Genomic DNA, 26,480 nt, shown 5'->3' on the forward strand with positions numbered 1-26,480 from the left:
CCTATACTAAATTACCAAAACCAGTCTAACTTTAGGGTATGCTTTTATGTGACATAAAAGCTTAAACTAAGAATCTTAGAAAATCAGTTTTACGAGCCTTTGGAAATTGGAATACATAGAATGATATTAGCCTAGCAAATAGCTCCTTAACATTTCTGAATGTAAAACCCATGTACCTAATGTTTTTATGATAAAGTATTGGAATGGATCAGGCTTTAAATAGCTCATGCAGTCTATTTAAAAAGCTATGATCTGAATCGTGCTGACTGCCTTTTGATAGTCGTGGCTGTAAGTACAAGTTCTTAAACGCTGCTTCTTTGTTCATTTAATAATTATCAGTTGAGATCATAGCAGTTAAAACCAAGTCGCAGTTGTTTTCTTAGGCGGCAGGTTACAAATTATATTTACGATCCTGTCTGGGGCTGCGCTTTTTCAGCATATTGCATAATCCATGCATTCATCCTTTTTGGAGCGGAATAGAAAAGATGGGAGCACGAAGTAATGCTCAACTGATTCGTAAACAGCACTTCCGTTTGCTCGGCTCATGTCACCGTTGCAGCACCCCGCTGCGCTTTCAGGTTAACTCGAGTGTAGTGTAACTTGACAGTTGTCTCCAATGTAAACAAAAATGAAAGCCGGCTCCTTTGAGATAGGCTAAATAAGTTATTACACAAATTACGTTTGGAGGCACACATGGTTATCACAGCGTAACTGCTGCTGGGACTGGGAAAGCTTAAATACAGGTTTACTGCCATAAAAATCCCCCTTACCTGTCAACTACTGATCCTCATCCCCTCTTTGAACTCATTTCAAATCTAGAGTTTCTCTTGTGCTTATAATACTCGTGCGGCTGTAACACCTGGCTGCCTTGTTATATGGAGCAGGTGTGATGACGTTGGGTTTTTGTTTTACAGTCAAACCTAACATCACATACATCATAAACCAGACTGCTACCGAGATGGAAGAACAGGTAACCCTGACTTGCGAGGCGTCGGGGGACCCAACTCCCACCATTACCTGGAGCTACGGAGGTCATGTCTTCACAGAAGGAGAGCAGGTAAAATGATTACAGGGAGGCGAGTGAACAGTAGTAGCAAGATACTTATGTATCCTAGGCACTCGATCCTGGTCCGTGAGTGCCTGTATGCATTTTTCCTTCTGGAGTTAATGAACTGCACCTGGTGCAAAGTAGTTTGATATAGTCTGTGTCCCAGTTGCATACTATAAATATATTCTAACCCCTATTTTTTTTAAAGTTTTTCCTATGTTATTAAGAGAAAATGACATAACAAAAAATTAGCGATGAATAAAACGAATAAGAAAAACGATAATGCCCGAAGACACCTATTTCCTTTACAGTTTGCAATTTTATCTTTATCTTTTAATGCATCTGTTCCTCTGTGTACAAAATGGAAAAAGTACATTGTTTTTTCACTATACCTTATTGTGGGTGATGTGAAATTGGGACACACTTAGGTCGTACCCACAAGGGAGCAACACAAACCTGCAGGACACCGGTGTCTCGAGGAGAGGAATTGAATATCTTTAACCTAAACTGAAGTGGTATATTGATTACTTGCAGGTGGGGGACTCAGCTTGCAGTTTCATTGCAGAATGCCCCCAACAAGGTTTATGCACTGCTAATTATTTACCCTAAATTAGCAGTTCCTTTGAGATGGCCCAGTGGATCTCCTGTAATTAGCTCAATTATAGTCAGTCAGTAATATGGAGTAGATTCAGATTTGACTTGAGATTTCTCAAATGCCACGAAGATCAGCAACATAAACCTAATTATAACATTCCCAGAAAAGTCACGATAATTAAACTTTGCCCGTTTTCTATTGTATTTGCTTGAACGAGCACTTGAACGTTCAAGTGTTTGTTTAGCACTTTCAATCACTATTTCCATTATTCTTCTCATGCCAGTGATTGAAAAGTTATTTTGATTTATATGAAATTGTTATTTGTCTATACTCTGCTGCCATCTTTTAAATTTGTTTTGGCTCTGCACTGGTCAAGAGCCAGCTTCTTACCCTCCATTACATCCTGATACTCCAGTTTGTTCTCTGGGGTCTTCTGCATTACTCCATGTGCAAACCATCAAAAGCAGTGAATACTTGATTTGTATTCTCATACATCTATGTCCCACCTGGCCTGACTCTCCAAGGCCTTGGTGTGTTGCTACAGTTGGGAGGTAATGAGGAGGAAAATGCTTGAGCCTAATGCTTCTAGCTCATAGAGAAATTCTTGAGCCAGTCCATTACATGCGCTACATTTTTTTCCTACAGGCACATCTAAACAGGATCTATCAGGTAGGAAAAATCCGCGTGGCACAGAAATGTAGTGGAGTAGTGTTGTAAAATTTGCCTCCAGATATGACAAAAACTCCCACTGAAATCAAATCATCCCTTTTTATTGAAAATTTCCCAGCTGCCTCTTGAAAAACCCCAAGGAATGATCTCATCAGAGTTCATGAAATTGATTTGACTGCCGCATGCTTTCCAAATATTGCCTGAAAACCTCAACTGTTCTCGGGATAGCAAGTGCGCAGAGCTTATCTCACGAGATCAGTTGAAAATTTGGTTAATAAGATAATAAAAGGGAAATGCCATTTCTGTGTCGCTTTTTCCTGATCATTTCACACTTTCAATCACAGCATGAGGTCGCTTGGATTCAAGCCCGGTTCAGTCTGTCTGTCATCTCCATCAGATTGTAGATTGTCTAACACTTATGTCAGTGTCACTTCAAAGTTTGAGGGTAAAAGTGCTCCACCTAAAGTCTATCTTTTGGGTATCAAACATTTGCACCCTGCAGCAAAGGTAAAACATGACTGAAACAGAATAATCATAGAACTGCAGGAAGAGATTTAATGGGCATGTTTTCAACAGTAAAAACAGGTCACTTTTGGAGTCCCTTGCAACTGAGCAGACTGCAGCAGCTGTTCACTGTGAAAGTAGAAGATTTCACAGCCACCTGTCAAACCACCAGATTGTTTGATATTTAAAAATATATTTTGAGTGGAGCCTCACTCACAAGTGCTAAACACACTGCCACCATATGACGCACATCATGACGGTCCCCCACCCCTTTTTTTTGTACCTACACAGATTGACGTACATGAATACACCACATAGTAACGATTCTTACTTCTGTCCTATTACCCAGTGTTGAGCAAAATTTTGCTTTGTAGAATAAATTTCCATCGGCTTCCACTTTTGTCAATGACAGGTCAGCTTGTATTGTGGTCTTGAGGCTTACATCCCACAGTTTGACCACAGTCATGCTATACTGTAGCAGTGTAGATTGACTCTACAGGTGCAGGGCAGAATAAATAAACAACACACATAGGAAACAATGGGCTATAATAGGCATTACCCACAAATTTTGCACTGTGTAGTTGTTGACATGACACATGTCGTGATGGCCAGCTGCGCAATGGTGGCAGTGTGTTTTGGGGTGCCGCCTATGGTATGCTTTTATATGTGGTGTCTGTTCACAGCCGTCTTCAAAGAAATGATTAGCAGCCTTACCGAATCACGTAGATGCATACTGGTTAGATTTTCCCTCGTAGTTGTGATTCTGAGCAGGGGAAATCATTTCTATGGTGGGCTTTCAATGAATGGGAAACGGCTGCTAATTGTTTAATTGTCTTGTTTTATTTGTTCATCCGATGTCCATCCGCCACGCTATCTGTAATCATCACAACAGCTGCATTTCATCTAGGATGAGTGTGACAAATGACATGACATTCATTTGGGGTGAACACGGTGAATTGAAAAAGGATGTAAAGGGAAGCATTTTTCTGTTAATAATGTGAGATTTTTGTATTTGTCAGAAAACCGGTACAGATGTAGATCTGTGGTGGTGATGAAAGGACAGAATTAATTAGCAGTTTATTCTAATGTGTTTTCAGCTCCTCGGCTCCCTAGTTTATCTGCTGATTTCATTTCTTTTTTTCTTTCTTTTTTAAAATCATTACTCATATCAGATTTTTATGCAAAACGAATGCAGTTTAGTTTATACAAATAAGGCTTCTGATCACCTTTGCTTCACAGTATGACAATGACAATACACAACACAGCTAAACAATTAGATAGTGCTTCAGTTTACTACTTTTCATCTGAGTGGAGCTATAACTGTTCATAGTTCAATGCTCAGATTGATTTTAATAAGAAAAAGATACTTATTTTGAAGAAATAAAAACAGCCTCAGAAACCAATTATGGGAAGACATTTCTACATGTTTATTGTTTTCTTTAAAGTTTGAGTACACTGAAAACCCTTAAAAAGCATGTCTTACAGGGTTATTAAAGATGCAGATTAAACAGATGAGGCTTGTGTTTATGTTGAATGCCACCTTCCAAAACAGTGTCTTACCCTGAGGTATCGGATTGTTAGAGAATCTTTGCAAAGCCGACATTTCTGAAAACATAAAAAACCATGTCCATGTTTATTCGTGTGGCATTTTTGCCTGCTAACTGCCACATCTGGATCACTGTGACAACATGGATCTTATTAAATGGATGTGTCTATTACATGACCTGCATGCCCTACGCAACCAAGGTGGTCTATGTGAAGGCTGAAGCATTTTGAGCTAGATCAGCTATTCATTGTGTTCTCACAATCTTTGTCTGGCTTTGTTTGAATTTGTTCCCAGTCTACTGTGGTCTTGGGTTTTAAAGGTTAACGTAAAGAGAGACTAATTCATTCTGAACAACTCCCTACTCAAAGTCTAAAGTGTTGGCACACAAAAGCATTGTTCGTTAACCGCGCGCGAGTAAGGGGGAACACAATGTGAGGATTGAGGAAGATTACTGTATCGCACAATAGAGAACTGTAGTATTGTACATGAAAAAGACAGAATAAAAGGAGTATGTTCAAAAAGTCTTGTGGGTGTATTCCCGCTTAGTTGTGCTTCAAATTCAAATTGGAGCTCATCAGGGGATGGTTTTGTTTTTGTTTATACAGCTATTAAAGTTAAGTGTTTATATATTTATTTGAAAACTTTCATCAATTTTACATTTGGTATTTGTTTCCTTCAGCCCTTTGAATGCATTCGCTCAAGTCGCTGTAGATAAGTGTGTCGGTTTAATAACTGAAAATGTAAATGGACTATTTATCCATGCTTTGTACATTATCTACATAATGAATATTTTGCTTATTTGAATACATATTAAATGTTGTGCTCCATGCAGACTTTCAAGCAGAATTTATTGGAAAATATCCTGGACTACACAGAAGGAAGTTGCAGGGAAATATGAGTAATTATAAAACCTAAAAGCACATTCAAGTTTGTAATTGATTGGGTATCAGCATTTTATAGTGTTTCAAGTGTGTCTCTTTTTTGTAAGGAGATAAATCTGTATTAAAAGACCTTCTCTGTCTAAAATTTGTAGTCTCAAATAGAGGTTTCCAACATTAAAAGCTAAAAAAAAAAAATGGTGTTAAATTAAAAACCAAAACAATGAGATGCTTTGTTATTTAATGTTTTGTGTCAGCAGTGCAGGCAGAGCATCTGAAACAGGCGTACTTCAAGTGTTGCATGCTAATGCAAAGAGAGCACTGTTTTCTCCAAACACAAAAGGCTACTCATTTACAGCATGCTGGCTGGCTCAGTAGTGATGTGATGCAAGAATGTCTTCACTAACTAAAATGCTTGTCCATTTTCTGTGATGTACTGCAAAGGTTCTGAGGCTCAGCATTTAATGACAAGGAAGGAAACTAAACTGAGAATATGCATAATCATGACTTTTCATCCGGGGTTCACTCAGTAAATGAAGCAGTTCTTTATATTTATGTGTTTGTGTTAGTATGTCTGCTTTTTTATCCTCTTTGAACTGACATCCAATTCATGTCAGAACAAAGAGCGGGGCTAATTCTCCATGGAAGGGAGGAACAATAGGCTGGAAAAATGATAAGTCCCAAGGGAGCCATCACCATATTGTTCTTCGCGTTTGCTCGGAGAAGTGATTCTGTTACGGCGTCTTCTGTTGTGCACGCATGCATCCGCCGCTGTTCATTGTCCTTTTGTCTTAAACAAACACCTGTCACAGATATGACAGCAATACTTGTCAGCTCACTTACTGCAGAGGCAGCGCCGCAGACGAGGATGTGAATGAGGTGGTTATGTTCCACACTGTTAGGTTATGTTTTAATTGGGCTACTGCTCTTTCTCAGTACTGATTTGCAGCCAACTGCTCCTTGTAATGATGTAGGGTGCACAGTGTATTTTATTGTGCCAGTAGGGGAGTTAAACTGCTCTTAAGAAAGGGCTGAATTTATATTCATGCAGTAAGCTTTGGACATGACTCTTCTAATAAGAATTTTATTGCCTCTTCTTTCTACCTTCGGTATTGGCTTTATTTTTCACCGCTGAGGAGGATTAACATTCATCAGTGATATAACTACTTAACCATTATAAAACAAGATGAATTCAACCACACCATATGTCCTTTTGCAGTGATTGTGAGGGGACAATATAGGGGTGATTTTTAGATGTGAACATTGATGGTTTGAGTCACTTTGTTTGCCCTACAGTGATACCACCATTTGCTTTCATTTATTTGACTTTTCTTGCATTTGCGCCTGATGAAATTGCTGTTTCTCATTTTCCTTGTTAAGCTTCAAAATTGTTTCACTGCGTAGGCCATCACATCTCATTGTCATGCTTAACATTTTCCTCAGCATCATAAAATCCACACAGCATGCCGTCCAAAAAAGCTTTGTTTTGTAAAGTCGGGCTTTGCAGTCTCTTGTGATTTAATGTGGCATGATGTCTGCCATGTTACTTAGGTGTGACGTTTTATGTGCTTTGGTGTAAAATTAATTCTTTATTTCATTCGATGTGTTACTGACCAACATGTCGATGATAATCACTTGTTTATCTAGAGAAAGGTGATTTTTTTCTTCTTCCTGTATTAGACTGTAACGTGGTCATTTTCTAAAATGTATGTGCATATATTTGCTATTATGCCGGAATAGCTAAAAAACAGTATTCTGAATATTTAAATGTAGTATTGTTTTGGTCAGTTAGTACAGCTTCAGTGGATCCATTCTTATAACACAAAAAAACGGAATATTTTAAAAGTCCACATCTAACAAGGAGAAAGCCATTATATTTTTATAGCTTAGAAAGTTCAGTATTCATCATGCAAATCACATTTCCTGGCTGTTTTAAGGCTATTTTTGAGTACAATCAAAGCATATCAGTGACAAAGGAGGAAAAGACAGAACTTCATAGTGTAAGTAACAATGAGCAGAACATTGGACTTTCAAAATGACTTAAAAAGGCCACCTGTAGGCTGAGATTTATTTCCAGGTCTCACATGGTGTGGAGGATGAGCTGTAGCAAATTGCTTATTTGAACCTCCTTCATTGCTTATTGAGATATCAAGCAAGTGTTGTTAGAGGGCTTGATTGACTAGGGTACTAACTTGCTTCTCGATCTTGGGAGGGCTTTTTTATATTCATAGATAAAGAGTAAATTCCATTCTTTTGGGCTCACATTATTGCTTCAGCCTTCAGAAATGGATTGTGAGGCGATAATTCCTCTATTACCCAAGGAGACATTACTCTGTTGTTACAGCGTACCAGACTCACCTCTTCCTGATGAACCAATAACCTTATTATCACAAAGCATTTGTGCTATCATGATGCCAAAAGACTTACTTCACGTACAGGCAGGCACAGACTGTAAACATTCCCACAAAATTTCCCTTTCAAACGAAACTCCTGTCCTCCTAAAATAGGCTTCCCTTGAGAGAACATCTAAAGCATACATCTCGTTATGTCTGCAGACTCTTAATTTAGTAAATTCAGACATTCAGCTCAGGTACTTTAGATGCATAAAAAAATAAACTGGTCATTTAACTGGGATGCAGTGTGCAACATCCCAGCTTTGACAGGGTGAGGATTGCTTTCTAAGAATTGCTCTGCCTTTTTGTTTTTTCGTCTCTCTGTCTTCTACAGGCATCATGGACTCGGCCTGAGCAACACAAGGTATTCTAAATGCATGACTTTTTCTTACACCCATCCATCTTTCATGTCAGGGGAATCTAGTCCAATTCTGGATGGATGCAGATCAACATTCTTGATCAAATAAGGTCGGGGAGAGCATAAGCTCTGAGAAGCAGTAGCAAAACAGGACAGTGCAAGTCTGTGTTTCTTTGCTCGCCGTGTTTCTTAGATTTCTTAACAAATCACAGCCTATTTCAGTCTTTTTTTCTTGTCTTTCTCCTGACCTTTTACCTGTCATGCCTGGACATCAGCAAAAGCATTTTATTACACGCATGACAGTTACAGTTATACCATGTGATCAACTTGTCTTCTGCAGAAATAGATTTTGTTCCTCAGATCTCTCTGTCCCCCCACCCACACATCCTGTCCACCGCTAAATCTTAATTATAACTTCAGAGTATACTTTTGACATTAGTGTATACAGTAGTTTAATTTGAACATGGCTAAATATGTATGTAGGAGGAAATAAAAGCTGCCTTTGTGCAGCAACAGAGTATGAGAACAAGCGACTGTTTCTGAAAGAAAGCGAAAATTGGCAGTAAGTGAAAGAGCTGCCCACATAAGCTTTTCTCCAATATACAGCACTTCCCTATAGAATGTGTTTTACATACGAGAAAAATGGTGACAAAAAGAATGGATCCAGACTCTTGAAGAGAAGTGATCGCTCACACAAAGCAGTGCCTTGTTGATCAGCCCATCTCTGTTTTAGGAGCAAGATCCGATATTAGGGTTGCCATTTCTATTTTTACTTCAGTACTATTTAACAAGATATGAATGTGTATTCTTAGACCATTCGGTTCCCTAAATAGCCACGCTGTTTTATTTTTACATTGCAGGAAGCACTGGACATCAAGAGAATTGGTCTTTTCCTTTTACTCCTTCTGCTAATAGGTTTAAGGAGGGGTGTTTCTAACAGTCGGCCTTAATTATTCGGTCGTGACAGCTGTTGGTATTTTTTTCATTACGATTGTCAGCTGATACGCATTCATTAATAGCACCTGCAGAAAGTGTGGAATAAAAAATCTCACCCACCTCACCACAGGAGGGGAGGAAGAGCCTTTCTCATCAGGCACATGCTGACAGTAATTGCTCAGTTTGTGTATAACTATGATTTACACATGGATGCACTTGGATTTTTGTGCATCTGCAATACTAAGCTGTTGAATTTGTGAATTGGAACACTTTTATCTTGAAAATCTGAGCAAAATGAATCGTTCTGAACATTTACATTAATGATCTGCTGATTATATTTAAATTAGGCAACCCCAAAAAGCTCAAACAGCGTATCCTAGTTGCTTGCGTTTTCCATTTTTTTTTAAAAGACTGATGATCTCAGCAAGTTCCACTGCTGAACACATGCATTACTTAAAAAGAGTTATGCCTCCCTTTTTTAATATATATAAGAGGAGTATTTTAGTTAAATGTGGGCACTCATATCTGTGCAGCATATTTGTGGTTTCAGGTCACAAATGGAACGGTTTACATTAATGGAAAAGGCAATCACTTTGAATTACTCACTTCACATTTTCACTCACTTCACATAATTATATTGTTTTAAAAGTTCACCTGTGCTCTGAATTGATAAGTGCACATCTCTCAAAGACACCCCATTATGAATTGCACAGTGGGGGTGGGGGGGTGGGGGGGTGAGGGTGAGGAGCCATGTTTGTTGCAAAGGCGTAGGAAGCTTAGTGTTCATTTGACAAGCCTCAGAAGGGAAGGTGATTTTGTACTGTGGGCTGTTTAATATTTGGTGAGACACGAGTTTAACATGTCTTCAATGCAATCTCACTTTTATGCCCTGATGCTCCCTCTGTGTCTCTTCTGTTGGTACAGCAGAAGAATCTGTGGGAGAGCTCTGCTGTCAGCTTGGTTTTATTACAGGAGCGCACACGCGAAAGTCTTCATTTTCTCATAGACGTGCGAAATGGTTTTATGCCTTTTTACGCAAGGAGCACAAAATTCAGCACGGATGTTTCCAGTAGACAGCAACTCCGGTGCACTATGAATTTATACTGAAAATATATTGTTATAAAAAGTGCATGAATCACAATATTAAGTTGCGTGAAGGCATACATTTTCTTTGCTAAATAACAATAATCATGATGGATTTCATATAGGAAACGAGAGGCTGTAGCTCTGGAGAAACTGCTCATACTTTATCATAAAATAATGACACAAAAAAGGTTTCCATATTGGAGTCAACTCACTTACTATGACACATAGCTGTGCATAGTGTGGCATGTTGCACAGACGCAGGACTCAGAAACAGAACCACAGGGGTCGAGTGAGAATGCTTCCTGCACGGGGTCACAATACAAGGGTAGCGTGTTATGTAAGTGTCTCCCTGGTCCTGCTACCCGCTATGCATAATGAATGCCCCAGACATGCTTTGTCTATTGAAATTGAATACAAACTAACAAGGGTTTCTCTTACATGGCTGCCCAGGCTGGGCCCTAATTCAATATGTGTAAAAGCATTCGGCTATTGTTTTGCCTGTAGCTTGGATCAAAGCCATGAAAGCAACCAAAAGGGAAGCTCAAATATTCAGCCCTGCAGCACCTTGTTAAAGGAATAATTCACAAAAATGCTGCATCTTACTGTGTAAGAGCTTTGTGCTAAAGCCCCAAATCCACAGAGTTTGTGAATAATGCTTAATTATGCTAGATATTACAGATATGTTCAGTAAAAACATCTGTCACAAGACAATAATGTCCAGAGTTTGTTCGAAATATTGTAATAACATAACAGGAAAATGTATCGTTGAAAGGGGAAATTCAGCCTGTCTGAAACTTTACACTCTGCAGTTAAGTGTCACATGGCAACAACAACCACAACAACACAAAGTTGTTGACCCTGTTGGGAAGCTACTCATGTCAGGATGCTGTAACACCGCATATCAAGTTAATGAAACCAGGTTTAGAGAGGGAAGTGCATTTACACATCTCATTAGCCAGCTGTCTGTTATTATTTGAGTGGCTTCAGATGCTTTGTGACTTGGCGTGTGCTTCCTCTTCCTCACTGACACTGGAGCTGGATATAGGTTCAGAGAGTTCCTCAACCTAATACAGTCCACAACACCACAACATTTTATTTTTAAGTAATTAACTTAAAGAAATAAAATGTTGTGGATTGACACTAAATCCAGTGTCTTTAGTGTAAAAGTGCAAGCGCCACACGTAAGGTAATGCATCAGCATATTTCACAAGTAAGCCCTGTGTGTGAAAAGCCCTAGATGGTTTCTAATGCCTTCTGACATCAATTATTGAAAAGCTCCTCTGCACTGTCAACTGGGCCCTTATGTCTCTGCAGCTTTACAGAACAGTCTGTGCTTGTTTCATTCTTTCAGTTTCTGTTCTTTTCTGTAAAAGTGGACTTTAAATACTTTTTTTCAAGGTCACGTGTTTCTGCATAATTGTATTCTTTATGTAAATGTGCATAATATCTATTTATAAGAACTGATCTAACTAATTTCTTTTACTAAACAAAGCCATTTTTAACTTCCATTTAGAGCCCGGATGGAAACGTAGTGGTGAGGAGTCACGCTCGTGTGTCCTCCCTCACCCTGAAGTATGTCAAGTATACAGATGCTGGTCAGTACCTCTGCACAGCACACAGCGTCATCGGAGAGGATTATCAAACAGCATATATGGAGGTCCGCTGTAAGTGTTTCCCTCTGTCTTTATACAAGTGTTTAGCCCTACAAAATGAGTACACTCATGCACTAGTCATTAAAAAAAATAGCACTGCAAGTCACTATGACTATTTATAACTGAACTGTTAAATAACACCTGAAATGGATTGACAGGTTGTATCCGTTTTTATTTCCTAGATACTCCTAAGATAAATGGTACTGTGGCAGTGTATACCTGGGAGGGGAATCCTGCCAATATCAGCTGTGAGGTCAAAGCTCATCCCAGTGATGTCTCTATTGTGTGGCTGAGAGACGGGTTGCAGCTCCCCAACTCAAACACCACCAACATTAAGATCTTCAGGACTCCCTCAGCCAGCTTCCTGCAGGTACGAACACCCGTGTCACACCATGACTTAATCCCTCTTTCTATCTCTCTAATGAATGTACATATACACACAGTGTGCACAAACACACACTCTGAACCCCATGTGTCATCAAGATTTCATGAGCACAGACTTGAAGTGTAGGGTTTTCTTTCAGCTTCATTGTTGGGAAAAAAAAATCTCATGAATAATTCAGCAGCAGGAGAGCTCACAGCAACAAATAAAAATAGGCTACTCTAATGGACAAACAAAAAGGTCACCTTCAGTGTTTGACACACAAGTTAGTTCATCTGTTTTGGTACACTGCCCTTCGTATATTTACTGCTTTATTCCCCCCCCCCCTCCAGATAACCCCCGAGTCTGAAAATGACTTTGGAAGCTATAACTGCACTGCTTCAAATGAGATGGGCACAGAGTCCAAGGAGTTCCTGCTCATTCAGGCTGGTCAGTGGCAATGCTGTGATTCAAAATCCATTCTTACTTTGCATTTATAGTGTTTGTGCCAAGATTTTCAGCATAATTAAAATTTGAAAACAAAAAACAAGCAGCCTTATATGTGATCGTGATTCAGTAACAGCTTAAAAATGATGAGTAGGTAAATTTCATTAGATCACATAGTAGTTTTTGTTTCAGGTTTTTTAAGGCTTCGGGAACAGATTTTATTTATTTTTTTGTTATCCATGATCAAATCGCATTAGACCAAAACATCCACCATGACGTGAGATTACACAGATCAGTGTTTGTATCGATGGCTGATAAATTGATTAAGATGAAAAGAATGTGTAACCTACATGATAATGTAATGTTCCCTCTGGTTATTCTACAACTAAACTTTACCTCAACCTCTCACCACTAACATTGCACTGTTTGCAGTATAAAGTAAAAGACTTTTTTATATTAAGGTATAGCATTTTATTGTAACATGGACCTACACCATAGACTTCCCAGACAAATGTACCATTAGGCAAATGGAACAGAGAGCAGAGAGATAATGCCACTCTTAAGCCACAATCAGAAGTGAATTAATTGAAAACACTACATTGTTCACTCAGAGCCGAACATGGGCAACCACAGTAATTACAGTGTGCCTTTTAATTTAGAAGATCAAAGTGATGCAATACAAAACTACTCACACTAGAGTTTGTGAGTTCAGAACAGCCACCATTATTCAGATGTGGACAATCACAGTAGGTTAAATACTTTTAAATAATGTAATTTTCTCTTAAATAAGCCTTTCATTGCTGGCTGAAACAAAGTAAACCTTTTTTAACAAAGGCAGACTGTAAATGAAGAACTAATTGTCTAATCATTGTGTACATCACAGGATGGATCCTTTTTTATTTTCTAAACTTTAATCAAAGTACAATTACAGAAGTCTTTGAACTAGCTTTTGCATATTCTTCAGTTTTAATATTCACTTTAAATTTAAAGATTAAGCTTTGCTTAACTCACTGCAAGGTCTTTGAATCTATGAAATCTCCTTTTCCAATTTAAAGTTTTATCAAACTCAACAGTCTCTCAGAACTTTTGGTCTTTTCAAACATCCAACCAGGCACTTACTGTTTTTTTTAGTGGTTTTCTTTCTGGAGTTATCATCTTTAGGGCTGACTTGGGAATGGTTTGTTCTTGAATCTGTTGGTCATAAGGAGCTTTTAAATGTTTTTTCCTGCCTTTTATTTTCTGAAACGATGTCAGTAGTGTACAGAATTCAGTAGAAGAGAACCAGACTTACTGTCACGATAAATCACAGATTTCTTACGAAGATGAAGCGGTTTTTAGATGCACTGTGGGGTCATTAGGAGCCGTGGGCTCATTCTGTTACTCTGATATAGCAATGGAGTCTGACAATGCTGGTGTGCTGCAATCTTAAAGTTTTTATTGTAACTGCACTGATTTTTTCCCCCTCACAGAGGTTCCGTCAACTCCATCCATCGTGGAGGTGAGGCCATTCTCCACCACAGCACTGATCCAGTTTCAGGAGCCTGAATCCACTGGAGGCGTTCCTGTCCTCAAATATAGAGCTCAGTGGAGGATGCGTGGCAGAGGCAGCTGGGTGCAGAAAGTCTATGAAGTCCAAGATGGTAATAACACAGAAACATGATTGTGATGTTTGTTTGTTCTTTAATGTCTAACTACATTTTTTTTAAAATATCCAAGTACAATTCAAATAGATAGAAATACATATTAATGTTAAAAATGTTAATTAGATTTTTCACATTTTGTTAAATCATATCAGTAAAGATGACCTGTATTAAAGGAAGGAAGGTTTGCATTCAGCAGCTTTTTGTTTTATAACCAAAGCGATTAAAAGGCTGTGTGAACGTGATTTCTTTTCGTTTTGACAAATATGTCCATATATGCACTAAAACGTAATTTAGAGTTGTTGATACCCTCGACACAGAAACATGGCTTGGTCATGAAGTCACAAAAGGGAGAGCAGCCAAACTAGGTCATGTATGACAAAATAAATTTGGATCCCTACAGTTGTTTGGACACATACTGTAAGACGTTGAAAATATTTATTTAAATAAAAACAACAGCCTTATATGGCCTCATTATTATTTTGATATCACAGATCAGGATAAAAGAGTCCATTTCTGACTGTGTTGTACTAGATTGGGCTGGCATATTAGTGCCATAGCACAAACTGATGCACAAGAATCAACTGCTATCAGCCAAATCTATTAAATTTAGGTATGAGAAAGTCAGCAAACATTAGAATAGATGACTTGTAGTTCACACTTTGTCTAGCTTTATGCTGACCACTGCCAGCAAAACTGAAGAAAAAGCACCAGCTGTCAGTCTCACGCAGTCCTGGTTTAGATGTCTCACGTGAAACTCAATTATATCGTCTGGAACACCCTCATGTCTGCACTTACAGCCTTGTTTTTTGTTACAGATACAGCAGTGGGTCCTGCACAGTGAAGGCAGGAAAGTCTTTCGTGTTTCCTGTAGAAACATGATAATTCAAAATGGTGAAATCATGAAATTAAGGTCAGACTAGGAAAACTGACCAACTCACAGTACAGACATAGCAAAGACTAAACAGTGCACATCTCTGCCCTGTACAGTGTGGTCGGACAGAGTTTTAAGAGCAGTGGTAACAATGACTCCTTTCCTCTGGTGTTTGTTTCCCCTAAATGTCTCCTACAAAGTAAAATACAAAAGTTAATGATTATTTCTAAGAAATAGGTATGAATTTAGTTTTTTTGTTTTAACCTACAAGTCACCCCTTTAGAAAGGAATTGAACACGGAAGTGTACATAAAAGCAATATAATTTATATAAAAAGCTTGATCAAAAGCAATCATCATCCCAAAAGGGATCATTACATTTAAGATGACAGTGCAACATATAAAACAGCTGTCACTGTTTGTCTAGTTTTAGACCAACTCTAAATATATTCATCAGTTTTTCAAACATTGTTGGAATGAAATGCGAATTGAGCTAATCGGTGTTTGCTTGGGCAGCAACGAATTATGCATATATTGTTGGAACAGGAGATCTGTTTGTTTTAGTGCTCACCAAAATGATCATGGTGTTCTGCTGTTGTAACAGGCTCCATCGGTGAGGTAACAGTCACAGGCCTGAAGCCAGACACGAGCTACGAAGTGAAGTTGTCAGCCGTCAACGGCAAGGGTGAAGGTGAAAGCTGCAACGCTGCGTTCTTGAAGACGGAGCCTGTTCGTAAGTGGCACATGTTACAGTTTACAGCATGCTGTAATGCTTTTAGTATACCTCTCTGACCTCTTGTCTCCACAAACATATTACCTTCAGTCTCTCTATAAAAACTCGCTGAAGAGTTGGTCCTAAGACTGTTTGGATGATGCCACAAAAGCTTTCACCTGTCTCCTTTCATTCCATGTATGTCTTTTTAAAACCGCTTTTCCGTCTCTACGAAGCAGCTCTCTGACCTTCTTGCTTTTATTTGATTTTTCTAGTTCATGAAATACTTCTGCCATAACCAAATCTTTAAAGCCAGATTGCTTGTTTTTACATATGGAATTAAATACTGATTTCATCACATAGGTATCATTTAGAGCCATCTGCACAGTTGCTTCAGATATCCTGTTTTAAAGCCATGTTTCAAGCCCATCATGTCATTATATTGACTTGCAAACCCTGAAGTGTGATTTCATCCTTCTGTAGAAGCCAGCATGCAGTGAAACCTCAACACATTAGTTAGTTTTTAGCGCCCTCTGTTGTTTGGCAATAGATGTTTTTTGAGGGAGTGCTGGTATGATTTATATATTGTCTGTGTACTGATCATCTCTCCTTCTATTTTATCATTCTTAATCATTGATTTTTTTTATCCATTTGCTCTTCTGTCTGTTGTATTCATCAGGCCACACTTACAACAGTAAGTGATTCATTTAAAATGCATTAATTAAAAACATTAAAAAGATAGCTTTATAGTTGTGTATATATATTGCTATTGAATTATGTTGTTATTGAATGGCAAAGGCGAAAGTTGGACTTAAACCCCTTCTCTCTTTTTTTTTTAGAACTAAGATCATAATTAAAGGCCAGATCATTAACATTTAGTCATAGTAATTGATAAAACTGAACAAATGTCATATAGGTTTGCTGAAATATCAAATGCGATAGAGGTTTGCTGAAATATTTACATAAAATACTGTCAGAAGAACATCACTTCAAGCTACCTTTTTAGACCGTAAAGTGGCCTTTCATTTTCATGGAGGCTGGCTCTGTCTCCCTACTTTAAATGTGGCAATCATTTCCTAAAATGATTTGTTTTTCTTCCTTTCTGGAGCCATCTGACAGAAATGTGTCTTCCTGATTTCTTCAGTGAAGTGTTATTAGAGATTCAGGTGGTCATTTGTGCAGACAAGTGATTCTGATTGCCTTTCTTCTCTTTTATGTCCCTAGACGGCATTTTTCATTTTTTCACTGAAGACACAGGTTTGTTCTGTAGTGGGGATAATAGAAGATTAGTTTTTACTGCTGTAGCTGTTTCTTACCCAACAGGATAACCCATCACCCCTACTGATTAGCAGTGTTTGTAATCCCGCTTAAGTATTTCAAAAGGTGTATCGTTTTCGAGAAACTGTGACCTATAATGTCATGGCCATCAATGCAAACTCCTCCGTCTGTAACATAGACCGATTAGGTTTTTAATTTTACTTGCATCCCATGAGTTTACAGCTGATTTATCCCATTAGTATTAATATAATTTTGATGTGCAGCATGTGAATTAATTGGCTTAATGCAAGTATGAGGAATCCGAGCCAAATCTCTGCATTTCAAAAGCTGCACATTTTCTCTCTGGCTTCAGCTGTTTGGTGTAGTTTGGGAATGTTTACACTCGGATTAGGCCCATCAGCAGTGATTAATCAGTTAGCTGCAAATTGTCGAGAGCATAAAGCTGCTAGATGTCTTCTGCACTTTTCTCATTTAGAATCCAAACAGAGGAATCCCTGTGCAGTTTGTCAGCATGTGGAGCTGTGATTTATTATTTATCAGTATTGGTTTGTCTTTGGGTCACTTCAGTTTTCTATCCTCAACCTGTACCTGTGTTTTGTTGTCTGTTATGCCTTTCATGCTCTTCCTCCTCTTTCAACCACTCACATGTGTCATTTTATGTCTCTGCGACTGTTATTTGGCTTGCATGTTGCTGATGATTCCCTCCACTCTGCAGAAGGTAACTTTCTGTTGCAGATTCCTGACTGACGATTCCTAACTTGAACTAAAGAATTCAGCAGATAAAACAGCACATAGTTTGCTTCTGCGGTCGTGTAACACATTAATCAGTCATCTAGACATTTGCCTGAGCAAGATAAATGTAAACGTAGAGAACGAGAATGTATTTATTGTTTAAATAACAGTCAGCAGTGTTTACTGTTAGCTTCACTTACATAGTATTGATAGCCTGTCACCTGAGGGATGTTACCATTCTTACTTATAGGATGTGTTGCTATAAATCAAGTGTAATAAACATAGTCAGTATCTTCCAGCCATCCCACAAAATACTCATCCTTGCAGCAGGCTTGCTGGTATATATTTTCTATATTTTCTTAATCTTATTTAACCTGAGGCTTAAACAGCTTAGACTTTATCTAATCCTGAATGTTAACCACTGTGCACATCTTTCTTGTTACCTGTTTGTAAGTGCATTAACCTTTAGAGCTTCAATAATTTGTTGATTAATCAAATATCTGAGACAAAACAAATCAGCAGCCACGTTCAGTGTTCCAGCTCATCAAATTTGAATGTTTTCTGAGATTTCTGACAGTAAACTGAAATTTAGAGTTTAGACAAGATATTTGACTTTACCTTATACTTTGGAAACTTGTGACAGACACTTATGAATACAAACCATTCCTGAAATGTATTTAGACTGTTAGTTACCAGAAATACAGGATTAATTGTTTACTTCTCCATCAGCTCATAGCTGATGATTCGGCTCCACTTAGTAACCCTGGATGAAACACTAGAATATTTTTAGGTCACTGAAATCAGTCTGTAGTTCTATTTTAAGCAATTGGAAAAATGATATATGTGTACTGTGGCAGAACTCAATAGTTTAGGTTGTAAAACAAACAAAGGACGTCCAGTTTTCAATTACATATCAGGTAGCCTTTATGTGATGCTAATGCATAAATTCAGAGGTTTCATTTGATGCAGAACATTTTAATTTTTTAATCTATCTGGAAAGAGAGTTTCAACTGCCCCCCAGGACCTCCACCCTGTCAGCAATGGACACAAAAAGATGTCAGAAAAATTAATTTGAATAAATTTAAATTATATTGACTACATTTATATTAGACTTAATTGGTGTTTGTTATGTAATCAGTGTTTAATAGATAAATGATTACAGGTTTAAGACAGACAAGACATATGTTAGTATAATTCTGTGCGATTTCCATGCCAGTAGGTACAACTATACAACAATTAAAGACAAACCCTGTTATTGTGCTGGAACTTGGCAATCTTATATACGTATTCTTAGTTAATGATAAATAACTCTTTAGCCTGATGCCTGGTGCGATGTCCATCTGCCAATTGATGTCACTCAGCAACAGCAGCAACACACAGCAACTCTGATGAAACAGATAAGCATGCGGCTGTGTGTCATTCACTAATTAGTAACACAAGCCACCCTTAGGAGAGCGTTTAAGGGAGGTTAAGTGACCTAAAAGGTCAACAATAAGGAGAGCATCCAAGATCAAACTTTGGACTGAAAGTTTTCTTTTTCCTTTATTTCAAAATGGAAAAGTGGACTGACAGAGCTGCCTCTTTCAAAGAAATAACCCTCTAGCTCGCTGCACCTCTTGAAATGAGCCATTAAATGACCTCCATCTTGCTCCTGTGTCCCTGTAGGGAATCCTAATCCTCCTAAACTTGAAGGAGCACTTCAACGTAAAGGCAACTCCCTCAGAGTGAGCTGGATCAAGCAGGATGATGGCGGCTCTCCCATCTTACATTATCTTATCCGTTATAAACCAGTGAGTATGAGGATTAAAGAGCAATTGCTCCTTCTCAACTAAGGCACCTGCTTTGATAACTGATTTAATCATTTAAGTAAAACGATGAAATATTCTCTGAACATTTACTGCTTTACATAGTCTTAAGATTGCTTTTTTTGTGGGTTTTAGAATATCATGTGCGTTTTACGCTATTTTATATGCCAAAAATTTGATCAGTAACTCTTGATCGAGAATTTAATCGTCAGTGAAAGCAGTAATTTAGTTGCAGCGGTAATAATGATTCTACCAAATCCTTGTAGTTTCAAAAGCACTGCAAAAAATTTTTAATTCTGTGATTTTCAAGCTGTTGTTAGGGCTGAAATTGTTATTTAATACCTGGTTTGTTGACAGAAAATAGAAAAACTTCTCATATTCTCATAATGAATGAATTATGTTTTGGCCAAACAGACACAAATTTTGATTGCTCCGAGCTCTTACAGGTGTTTTTGGAGCAATTTGAAAACATGCTTAAAAATTTCACCTTCACAAGACCAAATAAAGTTTCAACCCTGAATGCATGCACTGTATTTATCTGTGTCTCCTTAGGTGCAGTCTTCAGAGTGGAAACCAGAAATCCGGCTGCCCAGTGTCAGTGATCACATAGTTCTCAGTGGGTTAGAGTGGGACACAGAGTACAACATCTATGTGGTGGCAGAGAATCAGAAGGGCAAGTCTCAGCCAGCAACCATGTCCTTCAGGACTTCGTCAGAGCCAGAGGCCATCCCAGGTAGCGTACCTGCCCCCGGTCACTCACACTAATGTGGAACTAAACAGCCAGAAACCTGAGGAGCCAAACTCAAACCTGAAAACCAGAGCAGCTTGTTCTATTTTTAAATCTGGAGCGCTGACGGGTGAATGACAACTAAATAAATCTATAGAAAAAATAAATAGATTTCGTGGACGGCGGTGAGCCAAAAATGATTTTCCGGCTGAATTTTCTCACTTTAAAGTTTTGACAGCCCTCACTAAATGAGCTTGAGTTTGTGCTTGCAGATCTGGCACACACACTCACACAGAGGATAAAATGATCTCCTCTGAATGTCTGTAGCTTTGTTTACCGTTAATGTGGATAGTTTGTCTCTGTCTGGTTGGAGCTTTTAAAATGACCCTCAGTAACCGCTGATTAACACGTATGTTGAATTCTTAACTGCAGCTGAAGGTTCTTTACTAACCGTGCCGAAACCTACACAGCCTGTCAAATTCTCTTTAGGTGATAGACACACTTGAGTACCTCACTGAAACATCACAGCAGGCCATTATGTTTCCTCTCACTTTTTTCCTAATTCATTCTCCAAACTAAAGCATTTTCCACTCACCCACCACTGAGTCACCATCTAGTCGACATGGTGTAGTTTTCCTCTTTTGTGCTGTGCTTTTGCTTTGATGTGTTGCTGTTTTTTCCCCTTTTTCAATACAAGAAATCAGTTTCTTCGTCTTTTTTTTTCCACTTTTGGTTTTCAGACCTGACACATTTTCACTTTCTCTCTTCCTCTGTTTTCCCCGCCCTTCTCTTTTTCTCCCCCTCTTTGTTCCGTTTCATTTCTCCCCCTCTTCCTTTATTATCTTTCCCCCTTCTCTCTTTATCCCCTCTTTCTCTCTCAATGTTCCTGCTCTCTTGCCTGGTCCTGGACATTGGTGTGGTGGACCACGTGAACATTTTCGTCCCGACCTGTGTGCATTTTGGTGTGGTCTGGGTTGTGCTGTCCCCACCCACAGCCACTCAGGGCTGCTCATCTGTAACATACACTTTGGTATCACTCATCATGTCCCTCATCACTGTTCTCCTGCTCTCATAGTTTTCGTGAGGAAATTCACACCATTACTGTAGAGGAGAGCTTGCCTTCTCTCTGGCTGTCTTTCTGGACACTTTCACTCACTTACAACAGACTTTGTCCATGACAGATGTGTCTCTGTTATGGGTGAGGAAAAGAGTGCTGTGTTGTTTCAGAACAGACCAGACAGACATGTTGAACCAAAGGCAGTGGAAATCCTCCACCTCCCACAGTTTCATACTGCTCAGCATTAGCACTGCTAGTCATCAGCACTAGACAAGAGAGACAGAGAAGAGTGCCAGTTTACAGTGATGAACAATAGTAGATTTTTTTCAAGTAGCATTAGAACAGAGTGAAGGCTGACTGCTGGACCTGTGTGTTTACATAAGCACTGTATTATATTGTTTAATAGCTCACAAAATTCTGCATAATGTAAAGGTTTGTAATATTAACGTTTACACAATTAAGGTCATAAAATGGGGAAACAATTGTTTATATTGGCACAGACTGACAAGCCACCTAAAGAATGATCAAACAACAACTTATTTTTATGCGGACTACTAAGATAAATGTCCAGATATTCCTCCAGCATGTAATGTTTCGCAAGTGTCATCAGCAATAGTCATTTTTATACGTACGTAATTGGGATGCTTTACTCAGATGTATAGATCTTGTTTACATGTTAATTACCTGCAGAGTTAAATGTATATTTTAGAGTAATTTCTGCTAAATCAAAGTTGATATTACCCAAACAGTGACAATACATCACTGCTTTTAAATCTGGGAAAAGCCTGACATTCATTTTCTGTGCACAGATTATTCCACATGTCTGGGTAACTAGCAGCACACTGTATGCTTTGGTTTGCTCTTCTTTCTACTACCAAATAAATGGGTTGAATATATATTTATACTTTTCGTTTTTTTATGCACAGCTTCATGCATATCAAATCTTCAGTATGCCTCATAATTAGAAATGAAGTCATATAAATAATTAAAGTCTGACAGCACAGTCGATACAAACGACACACAGCATCTAAAGTTGTGCTGAGCCATCTAGAACCTATCAGTGCTCATAGCAGGTGAGTTGTTTCTGTTTTATGGAAGTATTTGTGGTTACAGTAACACGTCAGCACTTTATTTAGTTGTTCATGGTTTCTGTAAAAGTGTGTCCTGCTACGTTAGTTCAGCGCCCTCCTTTTCTCATCTCTTGTGTGGCAGATTTAAGTGAAGAGTCTCCGCTCTCCATGGGCATCATGCTCTGGGCAGGAATCCTCGTTGTAGTATTTATACTCCTGCTCCTGGCTGTGGATGTCACCTGTTACTTTGTTAACAAATGTGGCCTCATCATGTGTCTCTGCGGCAAGTCAGGCACAGGGACCAAAGGGCACAACTTAGAGGAGGGCAAGGCAGCCTTCATGTGAGTATCAGACTGTATATTTACATACATGTTGTCTGGGTCTTTTAAACTGATGTATTTGATGGCACACATATGATGTCTAATTTATGTTCAAAGTTAAAAATGTGGAACCAGAGAGATTGTTTCAACTCAGCGTATGCATATCTTCATTTTAAGATTGGATCAGATGATTGGATCTCTTACATGTGTAATGTGAGATGGTTATATACAACTTTGCACCAAACAACAACAGGACTGAGCAACTAGCTAGTGGAAAAGGTAGACTGTATATAAAAGACTAATGTAGCTTTTGGTTTTTAAAAGCAAAGCCAACATTGATTCAAGTGCTTTAAATCTGCGTTATTTCCAGTAGCCTGAGGATAAGTGATCTGTTACTAAAAAGTCTTTGTAGAGGCAAATGGGAAAACTTTTGGCTCTTATTCTTTGTGACCTCAGTCAACAGTTTTACTTTAAGGTTTTGTTACTTCTTTTACAAAAGGGTGGTTTCAGGGTGACTGTGTCCAGATTTTCTGTAATGTCTATGGGTGAGCATAGAGGAGATAAAGACACATCAGGAGTTGGTGCAGAATAAAACGGCTAAACGCAGAGTTAATATTGGATGTAACAGTCAGACAACCTGACACAAGCACTCTCACCATATCAGCTTTATAAAGTGATTATTAGGGCTGTGTCAGATCATATCATAATGCCATTGCTATAGCAACGCATGCTTATGTTCCCTAGTATGCTCAACAAAAAGACAAACCAAGTCATGTCAGACAGCCAAAGCCACCTCTGCCTCGAATAAACATTTAGCTCAAAATGCGCTACTTCAACATCCTCCAGCAAAGCACTTTGCAAAATGGTTAAGGTACACACAACAAACTTGTTTCATTACTTCAGGTAAAAATGCAGGGAATCATGCAGGGAGAAGATACAAGCAGCTGGTGATGTACGCCACAGTCACTATTTAAAGTCTGTATAACAGGAAGAGCAAGTGGTGGATAGAAATGACTGATGTGGTTACATATTGTACCTAACTTACAAAATCCCAGATAGAAAAGAATTTTCAGTTTTGTTGTAAGCAGGTCTGTGGGTAATAAGAAAGACAAAATTAAGAAGATTCTTTGTAGAAATGTGATGTGTTTGAGGGTTTTATTTATCTTCCAATTTACCTTTTGTTTGCGTTTTAAATAAGCCGACCTCAGCTTAGAATAACTGGCCTTCCCACATTTCCCAGAAGGCCTTTCAGGAATGAACTCTGAAGATTACTTAGAATTTTAGCTGAAGGTTTTATTTTATTTTTGGGCTGCTATATCTAGATATATCAAGGGAAGCTTGTGTAATTAAACAATAACTGAGATTGCCTCTTGAGCAAAATAAACATGTATTACAATGTCTAACCAGGCAGTATCTGAAGTACAGCAAGAATACATGAATCAATAAAATGATTCAAGCGCAGCACTGAATGGATGCTTTCATGTGTACAAAACGGCAGTCGTTTTGAATCATTCTGAGTAAGATGTTGCATTACGTATTGGATTGTTACATTTCATGAGTGCGGTTCCACGAAAGCACAGCCAGATGGATGACTTGACGTTACTTTGTAAGCTTGAAAATAGATGATCACTGTGGGCCGTCTGCTGCTTTTGAATCATCCTTTCTTACTGCCCGCTTGGCCAAAAACAACAGCTTAGCAAGACTGTCTGTGTCTTACAGGAAAGATGAGTCCAAAGAGCCAATAGTGGAAGTCAGAACAGAGGATGAGTGCTCAGCCAATCATAACGCAGCAGGACCCGTAGAGCCGAATGAAACCACACCTCTCACAGAGCCAGAGTAAGTAAACGCTGACACACGGCAAACGGCCTTTTTACCGCTCTGAGCTGTTGTACACTGCACTCCACTTTAAAGAATAATGAATTTATTCAACAGGATATAATTTGACGCTTTACATTATTGAAAAAGTTGAGGTCATTCTTGAGTGGAGTCCATTGGACTGTGTTGCTTTTCTGTTTTTATTCCCTAACCAGAGGGATTGGTGTATTTTGTGTTTATTCTCCAGCCTTTGGAGATTTTTTCTGTCTCATTGTATGAAGGTTGAAGCAATACCAGTCAAATAAACACAAAGGCTTTAGTCCTCTAGAGTGTGGTCAACTCATGAAGCCATTTGACAATTTCAGCAAGCCATCTCATATCAGCAGTCTGGAAAAAAGTAGATTATGCAGTATGAGATTGCCACTGGTACTGTTTAACCCTAATAGGTGGTTCTTTGTGGTGCTGTAGTTTCCTGCAGGAAGGCTGGTGCCTTTTTTTACTACAGTAGTTTTCCTAGTCAGTGTACTCCATGTTGGTGTGTGTATGGGATGTATCCTTTGATGTCCACTCACAGCATGATGCCCTCTTTTTCTTCTTCTTTCTTTTTCTCACTAGGCTTAAATGTTGCTGTATTTTGTGTTTCTTTTAGTTGCTTTGTCTATGTTTGTGTGAATTTCTAAAGCCAACTAATCCCTCTGCATGCTCTCGTGCGGGCCACCCCTCCTCTTGTCACAGTCACCCTGGTGTCTAGTCTGTGTGTCTCTGTTCTCTCCCTGCTCTCTCAGGAAGGCGGCTTACACTGCTGCTCTGGCACTGGACACCCTCTCCTCCGTAGCCACCAACTCTGACACAGCCACTGCAACAATTGATCCCGCTCAGGACAGCCCCTCTAGTGAAACCACTACCCTCACTTGTAGCCTGTCCACCCCAGCCAACGAACCCTCACCCACCCCTGTCCTGGCTCCGGCCCCGACTCCAGAATCGAACACGGCCCCGCCGCCCCCCCTCGTCTCCACAGCTGCTGTTGAAGCTAAAATGGCCCCGCTAATAGAACAGAGAGGAAGAGATGCCCCAGAAGAACAGGAGAAATTAAACACTCCTCCTTGCACCCCCGAACAGATCAAACCTCAAAAATCTGGGACGCCAATACCACCGAAGCGTAGACACTCTCCTAAACTTGCTGCTCTGAATGCTAAAAGTAGCCCCCCTGTTTCTCCTCTGGCTGTCTCTCCTGTATCTTCCTCTCCCACTTTAGACAACAGGAAACCTGCTCCAAGCCCACCAGTCACTAAACCTCCCACACAGCCAAACACTGTAGCCTTAAATCCAGAGCCACCAGTACAAACTGCCTCATGTCTAGCAACTACTGCCCCTGCACCAGACCCAGATTCAAAACCTACAGCCCCAGATTCCAGTGGGCGTAGCCTTACTGCCTTTAACAAAGACAAAACTGTTGATCAAACTGTTGACAGTACCACGCCCACTGCCAGAGTTGCTACTACTAGTTCACCTGCAGTGATCCACGGTGTTTCTGAAGACCTGGATGCTGTAAACCCTGGTTCTCTAGTTTCAGGCATTCCCTCACCTTTACCTGTTACTCCTATTCCTTCCAATCCTGTCCCTGTGAATCTTGAGGCGTTGCCATTGAACAACCTTCTTATATCAGCGTCAGACACATATGACTTACTGACCCCTGACATGGAGCCCAAAAATGCAGATTTAGACTTAGAGATGATAAACGGGACAGAAAGACCCTCCATGCCCCCCGCAGATCTCATTAGCTTAGACAGCCCACCAGCTGCCCCCTCTCTACCCAATGGAGACGAAGCAGACCCCCCCTCAGGCCCAGTTCTACAGCCATCAGAGACTCTGGCCAAGACTGCTCCTCCTGTCAACGATGAGTACGGCTCCCTCTAGAGGTTTATCTGTGTGTGTGAGTGTGTGTGTGTGCGTGAGTGCGTGTGTGTAACTTGTATACC

At 39.3% G+C, this 26,480-nt stretch overlaps 1 protein-coding gene across 10 annotated transcripts in view; it reads left to right on the forward strand.

The window, feature by feature from the left end:
• ncam1b (neural cell adhesion molecule 1b) overlaps positions 1–26,480 on the forward strand; it is an 80,345-nt gene that overhangs the window by 49,776 nt on the left and 4,089 nt on the right. For 2 of the 10 annotated variants that reach the window (XM_004558136.3, XM_076873289.1), the window contains 13 exons: positions 915–1,057; positions 2,289–2,312; positions 7,968–7,997; positions 11,527–11,677; positions 11,848–12,035; positions 12,380–12,476; positions 13,943–14,113; positions 15,590–15,718; positions 19,373–19,497; positions 20,065–20,245; positions 22,509–22,707; positions 24,406–24,522; positions 25,287–26,402. In XM_004558136.3, the coding sequence (XP_004558193.2) occupies positions 915–1,057; positions 2,289–2,312; positions 7,968–7,997; positions 11,527–11,677; positions 11,848–12,035; positions 12,380–12,476; positions 13,943–14,113; positions 15,590–15,718; positions 19,373–19,497; positions 20,065–20,245; positions 22,509–22,707; positions 24,406–24,522; positions 25,287–26,402 (2,671 nt within the window). Of the gene's footprint in view, positions 1–914; positions 1,058–2,288; positions 2,313–7,967; positions 7,998–11,526; positions 11,678–11,847; positions 12,036–12,379; positions 12,477–13,942; positions 14,114–15,589; positions 15,719–19,372; positions 19,498–20,064; positions 20,246–21,234; positions 22,193–22,508; positions 22,708–24,405; positions 24,523–25,116; positions 26,421–26,480 lie in introns of those variants that run through there. The other 8 variants (XM_076873290.1, XM_076873292.1, XM_076873288.1 and 5 more) reach the window with 8 other exon arrangements.

The sequence above is a fragment of the Maylandia zebra genome, linkage group LG14 (assembly GCF_041146795.1).
Source record: "Maylandia zebra isolate NMK-2024a linkage group LG14, Mzebra_GT3a, whole genome shotgun sequence".
In the NCBI taxonomy this organism is placed as follows: Eukaryota; Metazoa; Chordata; class Actinopteri; order Cichliformes; family Cichlidae; genus Maylandia; species Maylandia zebra.